Consider the following 21,252-nt stretch of genomic DNA (forward strand, 5'->3'; position numbering starts at 1 on the left):
AAGAGAAAAGAAGATGGAGAGAGAAAATGACAATGGTTTGGGAAAATATTTATCTGGGATGTTAAAAGATAAACTGGGGCTTATTCAAAATATTAAGAGTTTGAAGAAAAATCACGTGGAACCAGGTAGCCCCAAACAGAAAGTGATTATGAGAACTCTACCTGCAGGAGTTGGAAGACTTTTATAGAAAAGAGGTGGAAGCAAAGCAAGGCAATTATTTGATGGGCTATAGCTAAGCATTCGCCTTATTTGGTAAAGGCTGGTTGTCTGTGATTGGCTGTCCTTAGGTTTTGATTTCTTAACCTTGAGGCATGTACAGTCTTAGGTTTGGGTTTGCTTACATTGGCTGCTAAAGCATTAGAACTACTTCAGTCTAGGGGCACCTGGGTGTCTCAGTCTTTGGGTGTCTGCCTTCAGCTCAGGTCATGATCCCGGAGTCCTGAGATCGAGCCTCGCATTGGGCTCCTTGGTCAGTGGGAAGCCTGCCTTTCCCTCTCCCACTCCCCCTACTTGTGTTCTTTCACACTTAACATCTTCATCTTGGTTAAATCTTACAACATTAGAACTGTTGACAGCTACTTCCTTATTAAAACCTTATCTTCTTATGACTTTTGTAACTCTCTTCTGTGGCATCATTGGCTTCTTGCCCCTGTCAGACAATATCACCTTGTTCCATTGCTTCAGTTGCAATGACTGCATTACCCAAACAAGTGATAAGCAAGCTGCCATCATATTTAGCCTACTTATCTTTAATATATGGCTCTCAATCTAATAATAGGATCAATCTTCTAAAATGGCAAGATAGTAAGATTTAGAGGATAAAAGTAGTGACACAGTTCTAAACAATCAAAGCATGTAAGATAAGTTTTAAGAAAATAAATTTTTCCCACCATGGGAGTCAGTAAAACTATTTTTATTTTGAAGGAAAAATTAATCTCATAGGCATTTTTATTTTCCCCATCCTTAACCTCAATCTCTCTAATTTTTCTAATTGCATAAGGACATTCAGTTGGAGCAGTAAACTCAAGATTCCTAACTAAGCTAGTTAGATTTCTTTCCAGGCCTGCCTCCTAGATTCTAAATCCTGTTCATTTCCAGTCTTTTTAAGTCAGAAACATGGGATTCCTTGTAAGCTTTCCTCTTTCCCCACTATCCATAAATACTCAGTGATAAAAAATCACTCATTTAACTTTAAAACATCTCTTGGTTCTGTTCTATACTCTGTGCCTTATTTCTAGAACTCCTGCCTTAGTTTCCTCAAGATTGTTGCAGTAGCCACATATTTTCTTTTTGCCTATAATCTTGCCTTTGCCTCCTTTTCATTCTGAGGGCAGAATGAAAATTGCAAATCTTTTTAAATTATTATTCCCCTATTTAAAATTTTAAATGTCTTCCTTTAAATATGAGTATGCCTGTTGTCCTGATCCCTTGGCTCACCTTGTTGGCATGGGACAGCAGCTGATCCCACAGCAACTCCAGCTCCTGACAGGTCCTTCTTCAGCTTCTTCCACTTCTGGCCTACGTGCATATTTAGCATGACAAGGGTGACAGCTTCTTCTCTTTGGAGAGGGAGTTTTGGAGGTCATAGGACTGATGGTACGTATTTCCAGGTTGTTCTCATGAATCTCATCCCGTCCCTCGCAGGCTCCAGATTTCCTTGCTCCCTCTACTTTATGTCCATATTTTCATCCCAAGTGCCTCTTCTTCTGCCTTCAGAACCCAACTCCACCTGCATAAGTAACAATCTCTCATAGTGTGGTTAATATTAGAAGTACCAAGGGAAGGGGTACCTGGGTGGCTCAGCCGGTTAAGTGCCTGCCTTTGGCTCAGGACATGATCCCAGGGTCCTGGGATTGAGCCCAGCATCCAGCTCCCTGCTCAGCGGGGAGTCTGCTTGTCCCTTTTCCTCTGCCCCTCTCTCTTGCTTGTGTGTTCCTCTCTCCCTCTCAAATACATAAATAAATAAAATCTTAAAAAAAAAAGAAGTACCAGGGAATTTCATGAATCCAACTTTCCATTTCACCATTTTTGAGGACTGTTCATTGAGGGTAAGGATAACAAGTTCAAGGGAATTTCAGCCTCAGTACATTGTCTCTATATTGAAAAGCCAGTTGGAGGAAAGTTACTCAGAGAAAGTTGGTTTTGAAGATACATCATTTATGTAATTCAGGGCAGGTGATTATATACAACTTTTTAAACACCCTACTTTAAAAATATAACATATATTATTGAATATGGCAATAACATGGTTATCACTCATTTGTGAAAACATTTAAATAGAGCAAAATGAGTTTTCATCATATTTTTTTTCTTTCTAGAAGCATCTGAGAGATGCTCTATAGAAATATTGTGTTACTTCATAACTTAAAATTATCGAGTCTCAAATGAGCTGACTTTATATTTCTTGCTAAATCACAAAGGTTTAATTAAATAAATACAAAAAATTATTTTAACCTACATATTCAATTTCAAAGAAATTTTGCAACATAGCTTGAATTCCACATTTTTGTCTATGCAGAGATCCTTGAAATGTTATTATATACTGCAACGGAAGTTATCTAATGCAAAGCCTATACTGTAGCAGCTGAATTTAATTTTCATTGGCCTCTACCTCTCCATTTTTTATTTTTTAAGATTTTATTTATTTATTTGACAGAGAGAGAGTAAGAGACCATAAGCAGGGGGAGCAGCAGGCAGAGGAGAAGGAGAAGCAGGCTCCCCACTGAGCAAGTAGCCCGATGTGGGGCTCAATCCCAGGACCTGAGATCACAACCTGAGCCGAAGGCAAACACTTAACAGTGGAAATCATATTTAAAGGATTACTAGATGTGGATTTAAAGAGAGGATATTAAGAAATGAGCCTTTCTTAAAATATTTCTTGGGTGGAAAAGCTATGTTTAAAAAAGTTATGTTGGGGCAGGCATATTTGGTTGACCGTTGGACTCTTGATTTCAGCTCAGGTCATGATCTCAGGGCCATGGGATCGAGCCCCACATTAGGCTCCATGCTCAGGGTGGAGTCTGCTTCAGACTCTCTCTCCCTCTGAACCCCCCCACCCCGCCCTGCTCTCTCTCTCTAAAAAAAAGCAAAAGCTATGTTAGTGCTACAAATTATTATTATTTTGGTACAACAAAAGTTGCTTCTTAGATACCAAAATATCAAGTGTCTCTAGAACTGAAGCAATCTTACAAAAATATAGCTATCCTCCAGGAATTTTTCAAGAGAAAATAATGGGAAGATTTGGAATTCCAGTTAGTGTGCCTTTTACAAACTTCCATTGGCAAGATATAAATACATCTTAGAGATTAACTACGGAGGAATAAAGGTGCTGCTTCAAACATTTCCTGAATTCTTGACTTTCTTTGATGTGTTACATTTTTCACATATTGGCTTTACTTTCAATTTGAAGTGAAATAGAGAATAAGAAAACAATAAACACATGGAAGAAAAAAGGCTTTTAAGAGAGTATAAGAAATTGAAAGCCCTTCTATTATGATGATAAAAATTAAAGATGGCAGTTCTGACATCATTGAGTTCAGCCAAGTTTGTTCAAGTTAAATGGTCTAACCCATGAGAAATTATTTGAAAGTTACTTCAGACTGATCCTAAAATGCTTTAAAGTACAATGTCTTGAGTAAATGTCCCTTTGAAGACACTGACCTTAATAAGTGGATATAAAAGCACATATTTTTGTTTGTTACTCCTTAAGTATCTGTACTTAAGCATTGTCAATGCTGGAAACTCCTGGACCTGAAGACTCAGAGGGCTATTAAGTTCATTGTGAGTGCTTTTCATTTCAAATGTGTTCTGGTTAAAAATAAACTAAATTAAATCAGCATTTCAATCTTACATCCTTAGGAAATTGTTGACTATTATAAATGATGTCAAACCTCAAGTCCAAAATGTTTAATAAGAATTTGCATTCTCTCAGTTATATTTGAGTATAAGAAACCTATAAACACAGAGGAGACAACCATTGCTTTCTGCATATACTAACACAACATTTATATCTTTTTATCTTTTTACTTGTTTTTCCTACTTATGTTTCCCTTCTTCCCGTCCTTGGGGGTGGCATGAGAATGAGAAACACATTTGAAGCTCTGTTTAGCACTGGTTAAGTTCTAGGGAACTGTGTTTACCCTGCACAAAGACCAAGTAATTTCACAGTACTTCAAGCAAGAATTATCATGTAACTCAGAGCATATTAAATGATGCATGATTTGCTAATATTTTTCTTAACTTGATCAAATTTTCACCCACAGAAACAAAAGTATTCCAGTACTTATCTGCAATAAGAATGGAGAAACCAGTCACTTAAAATTAGAATTTTTTTAGGCCTGGAAAATTACCACTATATATTTTCAGTGTTCTTCACATATCAAAATTAGAAACACCTGTACAGCAAGCCCATAAGTGGCGGCGATATGTTGATTACATTAAGATAGGATATTGCACACAGTAAGTCCTAAATAATTGCCTATCTCTATTTCCTAGTCAATTTCATTTGGATGCTCCTGTGTGCAAGGTACACACATCAGCATACATACAAATTGAATTTTTTCTAATTGGGGTAGCATTTGTGACACTTTTAAAAGACCTTACTTCAGTTTAGATCCAAATATTTAAACGTGAATATTTTCTGGGAGGTAAGGGACAGTCACTAGTTCTTTCATGAGTCCTGATAAAAGCATTGTTTGGATTTCACAGACCCTGCCAAGGTGGCCTGTGACAATGTAGTGACTGAATGATCACAAGACAATATTTGTTAACAGTCTACATTCATGGAGTACCACCATATGTTTGAATTAAATGGCTCTGAAAGTTGAATTAATAACATTTACTATTTCCTTTACACTGCTTTAGGTGCTCTATACCAAGGAGTTTATATACAGTGAGTTTGAGTAAAGTTCAATAAATACCATCTGGTGCAGACAGGGACTCATGGGCAAAAGGGTCAGAAGATGCCTGGGATTCCTCTTCAATCACCATCCTTTGGAGTGGCTCAGACAGATGCAGATGAGCAAATCTACCACCTCTGAGTTGCTGTTTCTTCTGATAAGATATGCATGAGGGCAGCTTATAGTTGGGAGGGTAATTCCTTTGGGAATGGATACCATGCAGTGGGAATTTAGGACCCAGAGATGTAGGGGTATATGGAAATGACTGTTGTGCAGGATTTGGAGACCTGAGTTGAAGCTGAGATCATACACAGAGCTTGTTGCTAAGGGGAGGAAAAGCCACTGCCCCAGCTAGCAAATGGAAAAGAACCTCTGGCTCATTCAAGATTCAAAGACAATCTTGCTTGTTTCTCCACATTGACATTTATTAATTACCAGGCACCATACTGGGTGCTTCAAATGTATTATCTCATATAATAACCATAACAACCTTGTGAGATAAGTATTATTACTCTTATTGTCATTTTACAGTTCAACAAACTGAAGCACAGAAAAAAACATTTTTTCCCACTATATAATACTGTTTGCCAGAACTGGGTATGTTATAAACTGGAATATGAGAAAGCTGAATATAAAGATAACAGGTATGAAGGGGTGACTTTAGAATAGTGACTTTGGAAAAGCATAAGCATCAATGAACTTTACAGGCATGGAAAAAGTTGATCTTCTCAACATCATACAGCTACCCATGGGGGGAGCACCAGGACTAGAGTGAGGTGAGTGATGCACTCACGTTGGATGCAAAATATAAGGACTCGGAAAAACTCAGTAATTAAGATGTATATTATTTTAATGCAATATTTAAAATTTCAAAATTAATTCAAAAATCTGCGATGAATAAAATATCAAAATTTGAATAAAGACAGGATTATTATTACTGAATTTTCCTTCTGTCTCTGCCTCCAATATGGCCTGGCATGGTACTAGGTGGGAGGCCTGAACTTGAATGCTGTCAGTCTGAGCTCAGAACCCAAGCTTGTAACTGTTATTTGCTTTTTTGTTTGTCGGGATTTGAAAGATAAAGAAGCGTCTAATATAACTTAAAGAATGTAAGACTGATGGTCAAGGATAATGGCAAAAACCTGGACTTGGTTCTTTAGGAGGAAAGCAGAGAAAATGACTAATTTAATTTCCCATGTATGTTTCCATTTAGAAACTTAAGTATCTTTTAGTTTGGCTTCAAAGACAGAGGACCAATAAAAATCATATTTAACTTTAAACTTTTCCTTGCCTCTCTTGGCACTCTTTTATCAGTGCCAAGAATCCAATTACTGATCATAAGGAGCCTAGAGCAGTTTCCCCTGCATCTGGTGGTATATTTTTCTGTAAGAAATATAAGATACAATTAAGAGTGACTTGAAAACTGAGAAACATTTCTTATCTCACATAACAGAAGCTCTGGAAGTAGGGCGATTATTCCAAGATTGGATAATTCAATGCTTCAGCAATGTCATGTGGACTCAAGTTCTTTCATTTTTAACCTTTGCCTTCTTCAGTGAATCAGCTGCTGTCTTTATGGTTATAAGGTGGCTACAGCAGCTCCACGCTTTATGCTCCCATGTAACAAAGTCCTTGTTTCCCCTTTTAACAGCAAGAAAACCCCTCCCAGAATCTCTCATCCAATATCTGACTCTAGAACAAATTGTGAATTGACATTTTTGTTTGTTGATAGCAATATAGCAAAACCTTAGTTTTCTTATATTTAAAAGAGAGATAAAATAATATAGCTATCTCATTAGGTTATTGAAAGAGAAATGTGGGTTAATATAAATAAAGTTCTTAGAGTAGTATCTGGCAGGCAATATACACTAAGTGTTAGCTATTATTATTTTTATGATGATCCTCAATGTAATATATTTAATTTAACTCATGGAAACATGAGAAGTAAGAAAATATAATTAAAAAAAAAACCCACATCAATAAAAGGTTTAGTTGCATTGTATAGTATTATTCCCATTGATATAATATGGATGTGATGATATCCGAGAGAGGGAGTTAGAATCAACTTGAGAACTACTGTCTTATTTAAGTTATACCTATAATCTGTATCTATTATCTGTTTGTACATCTATATCGATGTTTTTAAAGTTGTTGTCCACATAACTAAAAATCAGAGGCTGATCTCAAGCCAGCAACATTGACTTCATGAAAACATCCTGGTTTGACTATTTTAGAACCAAGCAATATACATGTCTGCAGAGTGTATATATAGTGCATTTAGGCATAAGGATAATTAAACTGATATCTATTTTGTTGGATTTTTATTGTTAAGTTCCTCAGTGAACATTTAGAAAAAAGGGAAATGGGGAAATGGTTTCAATCTATTCAGATCATAAAAATCCCATTTGCCATATTCTTCCATTAGATATAAAATATACTAGTGCTAAAAAATACATTTAATGGTGCCATTACAATCCAGTTCCTTACATACAGTTCTTTAAAATTTTTCAATTGCAATTATAAAATTCCATTTCATTTCCTTTCTCTAAGGTTTAATCTCATCATTCAGACTACCATATCTTGCTCATATGAAACTCTCCAGAATGCAGTAAAATAAGGTCCAAAGAGTAAAGTTACATTGTCACTGAATCATGGAGATAAGTTTCCCTGAAACCAACATTTTGTAACTTGGCATCCTTGGATGGGTTGTGAATCCCCTGAAATAAAAGATAAAATTAAAATTTCCCCAGAAATCCTTTCTCTCATATCACTTTTCCCCTTTCTAGTATATGTGCTGTCTAAGCGAGCACACACTTTTTCCCTTTCTGTAGGATCTTACCCATTGGTGTAAAATGGAATATTCTTTCCATTTTAACAGTGTTAAACAACAGAAAACCCACTATGATTCTAGTACTCTTCAAACATTGCCCAAACTCTGTCATTTATAGTAAGGCGTATTTACCACCTCTAAATTCTTCCCATTTGGTCTTGAATGCATTCCACTGAAACAGCCCTTTGAAGGTCACCAATGACATCCTCATCATTAAATGTAAAGGTCTATTCTCAGTCTTCATCTTACTTGACCTATCAGCAACATTTGCCAGTTGATCACTGTACCCTCCTCAAGACAATTTCCTCACTTGACATCTAAGACATTACACTCTCTTTTTTCTGCTTCTCTCTCTCTCTCTCTGGTTGTGTGTGTATATATCTCTGTCTCCATCTCTCTCATCTCTCCTTGTCATAATCAATTGCTGGTTCATCCCTCTGACCGATCTCTCTGTCTTCTAAATGTTAGTATGTTCCTGGGTCCACTTCCTTGGTGATATCATTCAGTACCATGATTTTGGATAACTTCTATCCTCTGCTGAACTCCTAAATTTTTATCTTTAGCTGAGAATTCTCTTTTGTAGGTCATATTGGGTGGTACAAACATCTACATCTCCACATAGATGTCTAATAGGCAACTCAAGTTTGAGAATTCTAAAGCTCGGATATTTTTATACTACCCCTAAAAAACCCTTTTTCTCTCCAGACCTCCCCATTTCAGCAAGTGGCATTTCCATCGTGCCAGTTTTTCATGCCAAAAACCCTGAAGTTATCCTGTAACCCTCTGTTTCTTTCACACCCAGGAGCCAAACTGTAAGCTTATATGATTAATTCTATCTTAAATACATTCAGAAAATGACCATATTTCACACACACACTATCATCCTGATAGAAATCACCATCATCTTTCCCCGTGCTTATTTCATTTGGCTCTTACTGATCTCCCTATTTTCAACCTGGCATTCTTTCAATCCTCAACACAGAGAACGAAGTTATGTAAGTCAAATTACTTCATTCCTTTACTCTAACCTTCCAGTGACTTCCTGTCTCCATCAGAATAGAAGCCTAATTTTAGAGTCCTTAACCTTTAAATAATATCATATATTGATATAATTCTAGTTTTTTAAGATATCAAAGGAAGAAAAATCTCTGAAAAGCTAAAATAGTTTTTAAACTTAAGGAAAACATAAATCTAAAATTTAATTTAGATTGATGAAAAATCAGTTGCAACTTATACCATATTTTTAGATAGATTGCCTCTTCAATCAGATATTAGGGGCTGTCCTTGCTGCCTCAGAGTAATTTTTATATAATTAAAATGAGAAGGACAACATTTTGGAAATATCTATTATGTCTATTTGCTTGGATTTTTATTTTTTAATCTTTCATTTTGCAAAAAGTTTCTATCTCCTAAGATATAAAAAAATGGAAGATTTATAGACTTCAGTTTTCCCTAATTCTATCTACTAAAGTTACTAGACATTTAAATACTTTTTATTTTCAGGTACTGGGATGCCTAACAAGGATAAACAAATTGAATCTAACTTGAACCTGATATGAATACTACCTTGACAATTCCAGATTTTTCCTGATGCACCCCAAGTTATAATAAATGGACCTATCAGTCTTACTTGAGTCACAGCTACTTATGTCTACTTGGCACTTCTTGTTTGCCTGCAAATTTAGAGGCACCTTCTCCATGATGCTTTCCAGTATAATATGGGCCAATGATGATATCTTCTGCTCCCAAACATCCATAACTTAGGGTGTATATTGCAATTTGAATAACATAGACATACATTATTTCAATCTATTCCTAATTTTGCCCTGTATTAAACTCTTATTTATATTATAAACTTCTCAAGGGCAATTTCTTTCTTGTTAACCTCATAGGGTCCAGTACCATAAGTATTCAGTAACTTTTCTTTTTAATTGAATACACATGCATACTGTGACAAAACATAGTTTCTATTTCTGAGCCCCCCAAAAAATTGTAGCCAAGAGACATTTACATTTACAAAATTGACATATTTTGCGTCAAAGGCACAAATCAGGATAAACAGCTTTTCTTAGTTTTTTGGGGAATGATTGTAAAATTTTTCTCTTGTTTTTAATTACTTCTAGCGAGCTCAATTTCCAAGATTGGCTCAGATCCTCTAAAACTTGTACATGATGCTGTGGAAGAAACCACGGACTGGGTCTATGGCTTCTTTTCTTTGTTGTCTGATATCATCTCGTCTGAGGGTGATGAAGAAGATGATGATGATGGGGATGAGGACACTGATAAAGGTACAAAGAGCATAGAGACACACCTAACTTCTCAGAACAATATTAGTTACGCATTATGGTGGTTTGCTTAAGTTTAAACACATATGAGCGCTGGGGTCAGGTTAAACCAAAATGAATACGCTTCTGAGTTCTAACAGCATAATCAACAGACTACCAAACTCAGTAAATTGGTCCCTATTTGGCTTTCATCTTACAGCTCATCTGCCATTATGGCAAAGATGTCAAAATTAAATGCTACCATTTGGGTAGCGCTATAGTAGAGAGGGTCTTACTATGCACTACTACAAACTCACAAAAAAACCTCGCAGTTTATATGTTTCTTTGGGGAAAAAAAATAGTAGCTATTTCTCAAGTTTATCCTTAGGAAGACTGAAATAACAACAATAATAGATAGACATATGTTTTATACATGTAAGTCATATTCATGATCAAATAGAAAGCAGTTACATTAAAATCATAATCAAAAGTAAATTTATTGAAGCAAATGGAGGTGTAGAATGGAGGGACATATTCTAAATGTCACAACAATTATGCAACTAACCTATGTACTCTCTCGTATATATTACTAAACAAAAGGAAATCAACTCCAACCATACATAAACTACTATTGAGTAGATGTGAAAAGAACAAAGCGTTGAGTCTATCTTTTACATGACATTTTTTAGGGTCAGCCTTAGTCATCAGAAATCATGTATTCAGCCTTGACTACCAGGAAAGCTCTTATTATTTTAGCCCTCTTTATGACTTTGTCTGAATTTGTATTTGTTTGGCCCCAGTGAGAGGTCGAGACGGACAATAGAGAACTGAAATGAACATGATATACGAACTGTAATGTATAATTTGGATTGCTGCCACGATTTTATTGAACTCATAAAAGTGAAACTATCTCACATAAATGTACATACACAAAGTTTATACTTAAAAACTGGAATTTGGGAGGCAAAGTAATGTAAGGACTACTAATGTCAAAACTAATAGATGGTTTTTTTAATGAACAAAAGAAAATGGGAAAAGAGAGAGGCAGTATTATGCTATGCTAAAAGTTTTTCTAATTTACTGTTTTTGTCTTGGTTTAGGAGAAATAGAGGAGCCTCCCTTGAAACAAAAAGGTTGGTTGTTTTCACCTTTTAAAAATGTGGTAATGTGGATTTTCAGCATGATTCAAATATATTTTACATGAGTTGTAGCCTTAATTTATTTTTAATGTGCAGTTTTTGTTTAATGATTAGATCGAGATTTATAGTTAGGTAGAGAAATACTTGATTCTTTCCAATGAAACTGATCTCGCTATTTTTCAGTTTATTATTTAATTGATGCCTTCTTCAGGAGATGTGCAAATCCATCTACACACAGATCCATGTGATTTGGAATCAGGAATGAGGAGTGAATTCTGTAGCCTCAGAAATGGCCCAGAAGATGATGATGCCCATGATCTTTATTCTCACTGTGGCCAGATTTATTGATTTAACATTTTTATTCATTTCCTCCTTATTTTATTGTCACTATTAGTATTCTTCATTTTTAGGTGGTAAGTAGGGGACAGGGTGTTTGAAATAGTATAGAAAAGAATAATCTTGGAGGCAAAGACCTATCCAGTCAGTATGTGTCATGTATAATCCCAAAGGAATAGAGTTACTTGGATGTACTTGGATGTGGAATAGATAGATTTCTTGCAGAAATAGATCTTGCTAGGCTCTTCCATAACTGACTGGGATGTTCACAAATCCAAAAGATGGAAGCAATATGACCAGGAAAAACTGGTATAGCTACGGGGCAAGAGCCTCACAAGGCAAGTATTTTTATAGGAAGGAGTAAGAATTGTCTAGAAGGGACAATAAAGAGAAGGGATACCATCCCTAAGGTATAGTTGGTGTCAGAGAGAAACAGCCAACACATAGCCAGACTTGATACAATTGTGATGTTTTAGTTATTGCTGCACATGTTCAGCAGCAGGCTTTTGGGAGTGTTTACTCCAGGGGAGAATTTGCCGGCTTCTGTTGCTATCTGCCCAGACCTACTGTAGATGCAAAGAGTGGGATCCAAATTTGGAGCTTCAGCCTTGTCCTAGCAGATGATGATTATCTCATTATCTGGGGTAAAATCCACTTAGTGTATGTTAATTTGGAAAATCTGAATTTGTAACTTGTCCAACAAATGAGAGCTAAACTAGTGAAACCCAAATGTGGGAAAGCCAGAAACGAAAAGTGTTTATGAAGTTATCGAGAGGAGAAGACAGTTTTCTTGATCACAAATCCAGGATGAGAACTCAAGCCGTAGTTCAGCCATCAAATCCAGGTTTAGAGATTCTAGAATTCTAGAATTCATTTATAAAATTCTTGAGGTTAGAAACAGATTTTTTATAGCTGACCTCCAATGGATAGGGCCTAGAACATAGTGGAAGTTTAAGCTAATGAATTACCAGTCATTATCGGGAAACAACAGTTTATGTATAATGTGTTCTAACTGGAAATGGAAGAGAGAAAAACAAATAATATTTTCTTACTTATAAATTGAATTCTACAGAAATATCATAAGACCATATTCTCCATAAATCAATATCTAGAATTTAATAAAGAATCTGTTCTTTCCTTTTGATTTGAATTTCTCTGTGGGATTATTTCAAAATTGTTTCATGTAATGATTAGCACAAATTGCAAATCCACACAAAGCTGCTTAATTATTATTCTTTAAATTATTGCCTTGTTTTATAAAATCAACAGAAAAACTATTAAATAGTCATTAGGGATACTTTTGAAAAAGATGTCAGTAATGCTCATTAGTTAAAACAGTCTAAGTGATCTATGTGTTTAAAACCATGTACACTAATGTCTTGAAGGATTAGTAAAAGAAGAATTGACTTAAAATCATCTGAATATATTTTCTTAATAATATTATTCACAAAGTTGCATGAGAAAATGGACATCTAAGGAAACATCTTATATATCCTACCTTGGGTATAGAAGCTAGGTAATAATGAACATTTGTTGAAGTGGATTGAAGGAAATATATTTTATTATAATTATTATTTTTTTTATTTATAAGCTTTTCCGTTGTAGTGTCATAGAGGCAATGAGAATTTTAAAGCAGTATGTAATATTTTGCAGAACATTTCTAATTATATTCTGTTTTAAAAGGTGTATTTTAGATATTATTATTAGAGAAAAGATGCTATGAACTTATCCCTATTTTGTGATGGATTTTTTAATACATTTTCATATTTAAAAATTGTGGTTTAAAAAGTATACATTTTTTGGTAATCCAGAATAACAGTCTCCTAGAACATTTCATTTTCATCCATTTAAATGACTCTTTATTGATCTCCTCATGAATACTCTCTCTCCATTCGGATATATTCAATAATATTTAGCCATTTTGTATTACCTAAATTATCAGACTGTGGTATTGTTTATTCAACTGTCCTGTGTCTTTATGAAGCATTTTATTTAAATGCACTTAAAATCTTAGTTTCATTTGTCCAGTTGCTATTTTCATCAAAATAAAAACTCAACCACCCTGTTATTTATGGGTGGAGTTCGCAGTTCTAAGTTGATGTGGACTAATGGTCTAGTCAACTAGTCTCAGGGTTGCAGGATTGATTATTAAATAATTAACGTGGATGAAATTTTTGAGTCTGCAATTCTGTGGCTTATGTTGTTATATATAAATACAGCATTAGGGTATGAGATGTAGTACCTAGTGTCTTTATGCATCTTTATTTTTCAGCTTGTCAAAATTTTAAAATAGTAAGTTCTATTACCAAACACTACACAGTGAGAGTCCAAGGCACTGAATCATTATAAAACATTGTATATTTTTTATATAATTATTTAAAACTTACAATTCTGAAAAACAAGTACCATTGTAGATCATAGTTCCTGAAACAAGTACGTGTTTTGTACGGTAGGTGTGCTTTGGTTTTCTGGAATCTCCTGTTCTATAGCTTCCTCACTGGAGGGTGTACATCTTGGATGTTAACGCCCTACTTTCCAAGGGATACACAAGTGCAGATAGCTATAGAGGACTGAAATTATATTTGTATGCTTTCCAAACATAGATTTGCCTGAAAACACATCTAAGGTCCTAACAGTACTTCCACTTTACAATATAAAGAAATAGCCTTCACCCATCCTAAAATTGCTGTAATGCTCACCCAAAAGACCAATAGGCCTTTCTGTCCTGCATACATCTGCTAAAGGAGAATCATGGTGCTGATACACAAAGGCTCTTTTTCGTGATGGGATGGTCTGACGCCAAAGATATGGTGGAGTGGAGGAGACTGGAGCAATGATAAGTTTCATTTCATGACTTTGCCTTTTATTTAGCTGAATAATGTGAAAGATTGCACTGCTCTTGAGGAAGATTCCCATGAGAGCAAAGCAAAAAGAATATAGTTAAGAAATACTGAAAGTTGGGCGCCTGGGTGGCTCAGTCGTTAAGCGGCTGCCTTCGGCTCAGGTCATGATCTCAGGGTCCTGGGATCGAGCCCCACATCAGACTCCCCACTCTGCGGGAAGCCTGCTTCTCCCTCTCCCACTCCCCCTGCTTGTGTTCCTGCTCTCGCTATGTCTCTCTCTGTCAAATAAATAAATAAAATCTTAAAAAAAAAAAAAGAAATACTGAAAGCTAAAAATGCCTTTTAAAAATTTAAATGTAAGTAATTCTTTTCATTTATTATCACTACTTGCTCTTAGGAAGTGCCATTGGCTTGAAAGAGCTCCTTGAAACAACCACAGCGGTGTAGGTTGGTGACCCTGATTCTTTTAAATATAACTGGGATATGTTCGGACACAACCAAACTTTTAAAGATGCATTGACTAAACCCAGAGAGGCCACATTTCTGTGATAACTTTCAGATTAATTCTGTATTATTCAAAAAGGAATTTAAAACATACTTTATGTAATTATACTATAAAACATTTAATTGTAGTCAAACCTCATCTTATTTATCTAATGTAAGATGTTTAATATTTTGTATCTCCTATTGACAAAAAATTAAGTCAGATGCTATTTGCAGACCTAATTTACTCTCTCTATATACATATATGAAAGTATGTATGTATATATGCATATTACATTATGTACCATTTATTCATTATATGTTATTTATATGTATTTTTTACCTCCTATTAATAAAAAATATAAAGTTATATGCTAGCTATTGGTTATATATATGTATGTAAATGTATATATTTAATACATAGTCTCTTTTCCTTAATAATTATAAAATTTGATGGTAGCTAACAAAATTATTAAAGTTATTTCTTTTATATTTGAAACATTTATTTAGTCCCAAAAGTAAAACATTAGAATTTGATATCCCCCTCACACATATATTGCTGAAATGTCAAACTCTTTATCATATCTTGGTTTCACAAACAGTTTAAAATCTTACCTCTATATTACATGACATTAGTACAAATAAAATAATGTACAATAGAATATTGGTTTTTCTTGTTTTTATAACTTATTTTCAAAATAAATTTGTTATATTAAATCTATGTCATTTTAATCTTTTCATCTACTTTTAATAACATATCTTCTAGGTGTGTTGCAAAATTTATTCTTTCTTTTTTTTTTTTTTTTCATTTTTATTTTTATTTTTATTTTTTTTAAATTTTTTTATTGTTATGTTAATCCCCATACATTACATCATTAGTTTTAGATATAGTGTTCCATGATTCATTGTTTGTGCATAACACCCAGTGCTCCATGCAGAACGTGCCCTCCTCAATACCCATCACCAGGCTAACCCATCCTCCCAACCCCCTCCCCTCTAGAACCCTCAGTTTGTTTTTCAGAGTCCATCGTCTCTCATGGTTCTTCTCCCCCTCCGATTTCCCCCCCTTCATTCTTCCCCTCCTGCTACATTCTTCTTCTTCTTTTTTCAAAATTTATTCTTTCTTAATAATTTCCTCCAGATGCAAACTAAAATTTTTTGAACTGCAAAACAAAATAACATTTTTTGAGAGAGGTGAATTTGATTTGAGTAAGAGGTTTGAAAACAAAGGCTGGTCCCATTAGCTAACATGGCAAACATTTTTTATAAATAAAGTGAGCAGCATCCAAGGTCTAGATGAAATATACCTAAAGTAAGACATACATTTAAAGGTACATAAGACAATATCGTTTTATCCAAAATCATGACCATTTGTAATATTTTGATTTTTCTTCACCCTTTCTGAATAAATTGGTTGGCTACACAGGGTACTCCTGAGTAAGAGTAGTAGAAATATCTAGCAGTCATTTGGTGAGTCTGATAAAACCATTTTACTTCCAGGAAATTCAGAAAGTAAATGACTCTCAGAATTGAGTAACAAACCTTTTGTAAGTCATGTGTTTTTCAAATTTTTGTTTCCAATATAACTGAAGAAGGCATTAGTTACTCAGCTGAGAGATCATTGAAAATAAATTCCTTGTTGATTCCCTATGTTATTTTACCATTACTTGGAAGAAGATTGAAAAAAATAAATAACCTTACCATAATAAAATTGTCATCTCTGTGTTTGTGTGGGTGCATGTATGTGTAGCTCTGTATACATGTACATGCATGAGGCATATGTATGCAGGTGTGCATGCATGCTCATAAGGCTTCTCAACATTTGTATCTTTAAAAGTAAACAAAAGGGTTAGATTTGTCATTGAATCTTACCTAATTCCATCTGTAAATCATATCCACAAATACAAGAACTAATTAAAGTTGTATGTATCTCACAAAGAGATAGATGCCTTTCTAATAAAATTTTGCTTTTCACATTTAATATTTTATGAAAATTTGTAAGGTATTAACCTTTAGATTCTTATAATCAGTGGATATAAAAGAAATTCTAAATTTCAATGTATAAATTTTTTTCTAGAGAAGTGTGATAGTATAATCAAGAAAAAAAATTCCAATGATAAAAATATATTGTTCTTGAATAAAATTTTGTGAGAGAAATGGAATGAAAATGTGAATTCCAAAAGAAAAAAAGGAAAATTATACAATTTCCAGATGTTAAAAAAGCTTGTTTGTTATTTTAAATCTGTAATGAAGAATCTCAAAATATTATGGTATTTAGACTCCATCAACCTGATTTTTTAACTAGATGAAGCAATTTTATTTTCAAAATTCAAAATTTATAATAATCTAGTAATTGTAACTTTTTAACTTACGATAAAAACATTTAGAAGTTATCTTCAAAATATACAAGGAGATGCAGTTTCCCAAAGTTTTCTAAGGTAATGTCAAAGTAAAAAAAAATTAAAGTCTCTGTAATGAAAATGAACATTTTGTGTTCTGGATGACCTGAGGATTCTGAGTGAGAGCAGAGCATGAAGGCCCGAGGTTTGACTGCAGTCAACAATGCGTGTCCTTAAATAATCGCTATTTCAGAACACTCACATGTTTTATCCCTTCAGTAAGTTTGTTTTTCAAGTGTTTTCTACGTGTCAAGCAACATGCTAGGCAGAGGAGAACATATAAGTCTTTGTGTACAGCATCCCAAAAGTTGATGATAAAAGTTTGTTAAATAAGATAATAAATAGGGGCGCCTGGGTGGCTCAGCCAGTTAAATGTCTGCCTTCAGCTCAGGTCATGATCCCAGGGTCCTGGGATCAAACCCCACATCAGGCTCCCTGCTCAGTGGGGAGTATGCTTCTTTTTCTCCCTCTGGCCCTCCCCCCGCTCCTGCTTTCTCTCTTTCTCTCACTCTCTCTCTCAAGTAAATAAATAAAATCTTTAAAAGAGTAAGATAAAAAATAAATGACTGTAATGGAGCTTTTATGTGATATGCCTAATAAAGTTAATTATTCCTTACTAATAGCAAGATCAATGTAACATTGTATTCTATAGCCAAAACAATTGCAAATGAGTCAAAGATCATCTTATTTAGTATAATGTACTGAAAAGACCTTATTAAAGAGTTGAATGAATAGATGAGCAATTGAGATAGTAAATGAGATAAAATAATTTGGGCATGCATATTTGATAATGATGAGGTGATCATATACAGCTGAACTTAAAGAGGATGAAAATATGAATAATGATAACTATATTGCAAATGAATAAAGCTATTTTAGACAAAAATAGAAATATAATAAAAATACATAAATTTAATTCTCTTAATTACTCATAAATACTCCCAAGTCAAAGCTAATCACAGGCTTGCCAACACAGATACAGAGAAGGAGAGACAAAGTGAGGGAGGGTGTGAGGGAAGGGGAGAGGGAGAGGGAGAGAGAGAGATAGAAAATCCAGTATTCTTAAAGCAAAGTTAAAAAATATATCTCCATTCATAACAGGTGTTGGTATTTTTCTATTTCTTTTTCAAAAATAAAATATCGGTTTGTCATAAACCTAGTATGATTTTGCTTTCATATTTCTATATTGGTATATATGTGATGCTGACTTTTCAGATTGGGTAAACATTTACAGAGAGTATAATTCTTTAGTGGAGATATAGCTTTTTAAATTTTTTGTGCTAACATTTCCAAGTGCAACATAATGAATATACTTACTCCTTTTTACAGTTTATTCTTAGTTAAACCTCGGTCTGTAGTAACTCTGTATATAAGAATAATCATTACAGCAGTTACGTCCTTTGGCATATGTAATTTTAGAAGACAATAATAGTCCCCTAGCAAGAAGTTACATTTTATAATGTCATTTTCAGACATCTAGTTTTAAAGTTCAGAAAGAATAGTTTTAGTCATTTGGATCTACACACACTCAGTTTTTTGGGAAGGAAGAACTGTTTTTCAATTTCAGGAGCATAGTGGCCTTACGTGTTAAATCATTGCTTGCCTTATAGGAAAGAACTAGATGCCTCACTACATTACGTTGAATTTCCGCGCTTCCTAATTATGTGCTCTTTGAAACAAGGAACTGTCCTTAAGTTTGAACAGGATCCAAGTATGAAGGCTGATGTTCTGTGAGATTTTACCTGATGCATGTCAACAGCAGAGGAAGAAGCTCTTCTCTACTTAGAGCAGAACAAATTACATTCTCCTTATAGTCATGTTTTTAAATTTCCCTAAAGCTCCTTGGGTTGAAAAGAACCCAGTAAATTTAAACTCAGGTCTTTCATTGTGTATTTTTCTCCCTTGACTGAAACCCACGATAGCTCTTTGCAGTCAGGGTGAATAAGGAAGAGCCAGGAAATTTGCGCATCATAAATATTCAAGACTTTAGGATTAGGCCATTGAGAAGGTTGTATCACGTCATCGGGAGTAAGATGGATGGACACGTTTCCGTGCCAGAGATTTCGTTGCATCCATCTTTGCTGGCAGCTTCAGTGGTTAGCACCAGGCTGAGCATGAAGTGTCTGAAAAATATGGTGAGTGAAAAAAGGAGAGGAAATGGAAAGGTGACTAATCTTGTTAATATTCATAGGCTCAGAATATTGGTGACTAGGTTGGCCCTAGTAACCTTGTTAAGTAGATACACTTATCTTTGGACCCCTTCACTTAGTAAGTCTGGATCAAAACTCAGCTCCATAACTGCAGTGCTGCATTTTACCCTTGGGCTACACAAGGAACCCACTGCTTTATCTTCTGCCTGTTTTTCTGATTATTGATCAGACCCACAGTGGCAGGGGGACAAAGCCCAAAGAGAACAGGCAGCAGGCTTGGAGTTGGACTCAGAATAAAGAAGTCTGAGGAGGCTGAGGTGAAGGAAGATGTATGTGGTCAGTGATCCAGAGATTCACTTCTCCGTGGGGTTGCAGCTGTAGTGAACTCTGGATCTACCGGGTCAGGCAACTTTTGTATCTTTTTTAAAAAGATTTTATTTATTTATTTGAGAGAGAGAGCATGAGGAGGGCGAGGAGCAGAGGGAGAAGCAGACTCCCCACTGAGCAGGGAGCCCAATGTGGGGCTCAATCCCAGGACCCCAAGATCATGACCTGAGCCGAAGTCAGACACTTAACCCACTGAGCCATCCAGGTGCCCCTGGTGACTTTTGTATCTTTTTTTTTTTTTTAAGATTTTTAAAAATTTATTTGAGAGACAGAGTGCATGAGCAGGAGGAGGGACAGAGGGAGAAGCAGACTCCCCACTGAGCGGGGAGCCCAATGTGGGGCATGATCCCAGGACTCTGAGATCATGGCCTGAGCTGAGGTCAGACACTTAACCGACTGAACCACCCAGGCGCCCCTGTGACTTTTGTATCTTATGCTACTAGAAAGAGCTCACCTCTACTGAGGGAAGCAAACTAGAACCAAGATGATAGGAGGAAATTATAGTAGGTAAATACTACCACAGATAATAGTAGGTAAAACCAGAGCCTGAAGGAACATGCCCAAAAAAAGCACTGAGATTATTCCTGCTCTGACAAGAAATATATAAAATGGTTGGGCTGGAGTTGAGTTGTCTCAGAGACCCTTCTTATTCACCCTGACGTTGGCACCAAAATCTGATCTGAGGGTTGCTTCAGTCTTTCCTGTAAATCACATTGGATAAGTAATGGAGAAGTGTCTGAGTGAGAAGCTGTTATTCCAGACTCTTTTCTCTCCAGTTGTGTAGGTTTCCTTTCTTAAAATCATAAGAAATGCGGTGTTGGTTTAATACAGATGGCTTAAAATGTTACATAGCCCAGATTATGTATTTTCATGTAGAATGGTTTGTTGAAAAATAAAACAAATTAAGGAAAAAAAAAAAAAAGCAAAACAGAAAACTTCCCAGTGCTTCTCAACTCTGTGCATCAGATTCAAATGACGAGAGACCAAAATAGATTTCAAACTGACTTAATGGAAAGGGTACTTTAATGGTTCGAGTGACTGAAAGATCCAAGAGTAAAACTGGCTTCAAGGATGGCTGGATACAGGTTTTTTAATAACGTGATTAGTAAATCCTCTCTCTTTGCTCCTGACCCTGCTTTCCTTCATCTGCTTAATTCTCAGGCTGACTTTCCTCTTCTAGTGGCAATTATGAGGGCCAGAAGCTTCAGGCCCAAAGTTTTTTACTTTAGCAACTCAGAGAGGAGGCTGTGCTTTTCCTCAAGTATTTCACCAAAAACAATGTAGTGGACTCTCATTGATTTGTATCAAGTAACACACCCTTCTTGGAACCAATCAGCTGGCCAGGGACCTGCGGCACACGCTTTGTCAAGACCTAGGGAATAAACCCACCCTTGGGAGTAAAGAATGCATTTAGCATCACCCAAACTCTTTATATTGAGACTGGAAAAGGATTGGTTCCTGAAACTAGAGGAGGGATGCTCTTACAATAATGAAGTCCAGCAGGAAAGCCACAGATGTCTTTT

The 21,252-nt window shown here is 35.3% G+C and overlaps 1 protein-coding gene across 1 annotated transcript in view; it reads left to right on the forward strand.

Annotated features, from left to right (window-relative positions):
• The window catches only part of TRDN (triadin), a 291,637-nt gene that overhangs the window by 12,224 nt on the left and 258,161 nt on the right, over positions 1–21,252 (forward strand). Inside the window, 2 exon segments of the mRNA XM_078055860.1 lie at positions 9,852–10,016; positions 11,093–11,125. Of these exon segments, the coding sequence (XP_077911986.1) occupies positions 9,852–10,016; positions 11,093–11,125 (198 nt within the window).

The sequence above is a fragment of the Halichoerus grypus genome, chromosome 9 (assembly GCF_964656455.1).
Source record: "Halichoerus grypus chromosome 9, mHalGry1.hap1.1, whole genome shotgun sequence".
NCBI lineage: Eukaryota > Metazoa > Chordata > Mammalia > Carnivora > Phocidae > Halichoerus > Halichoerus grypus.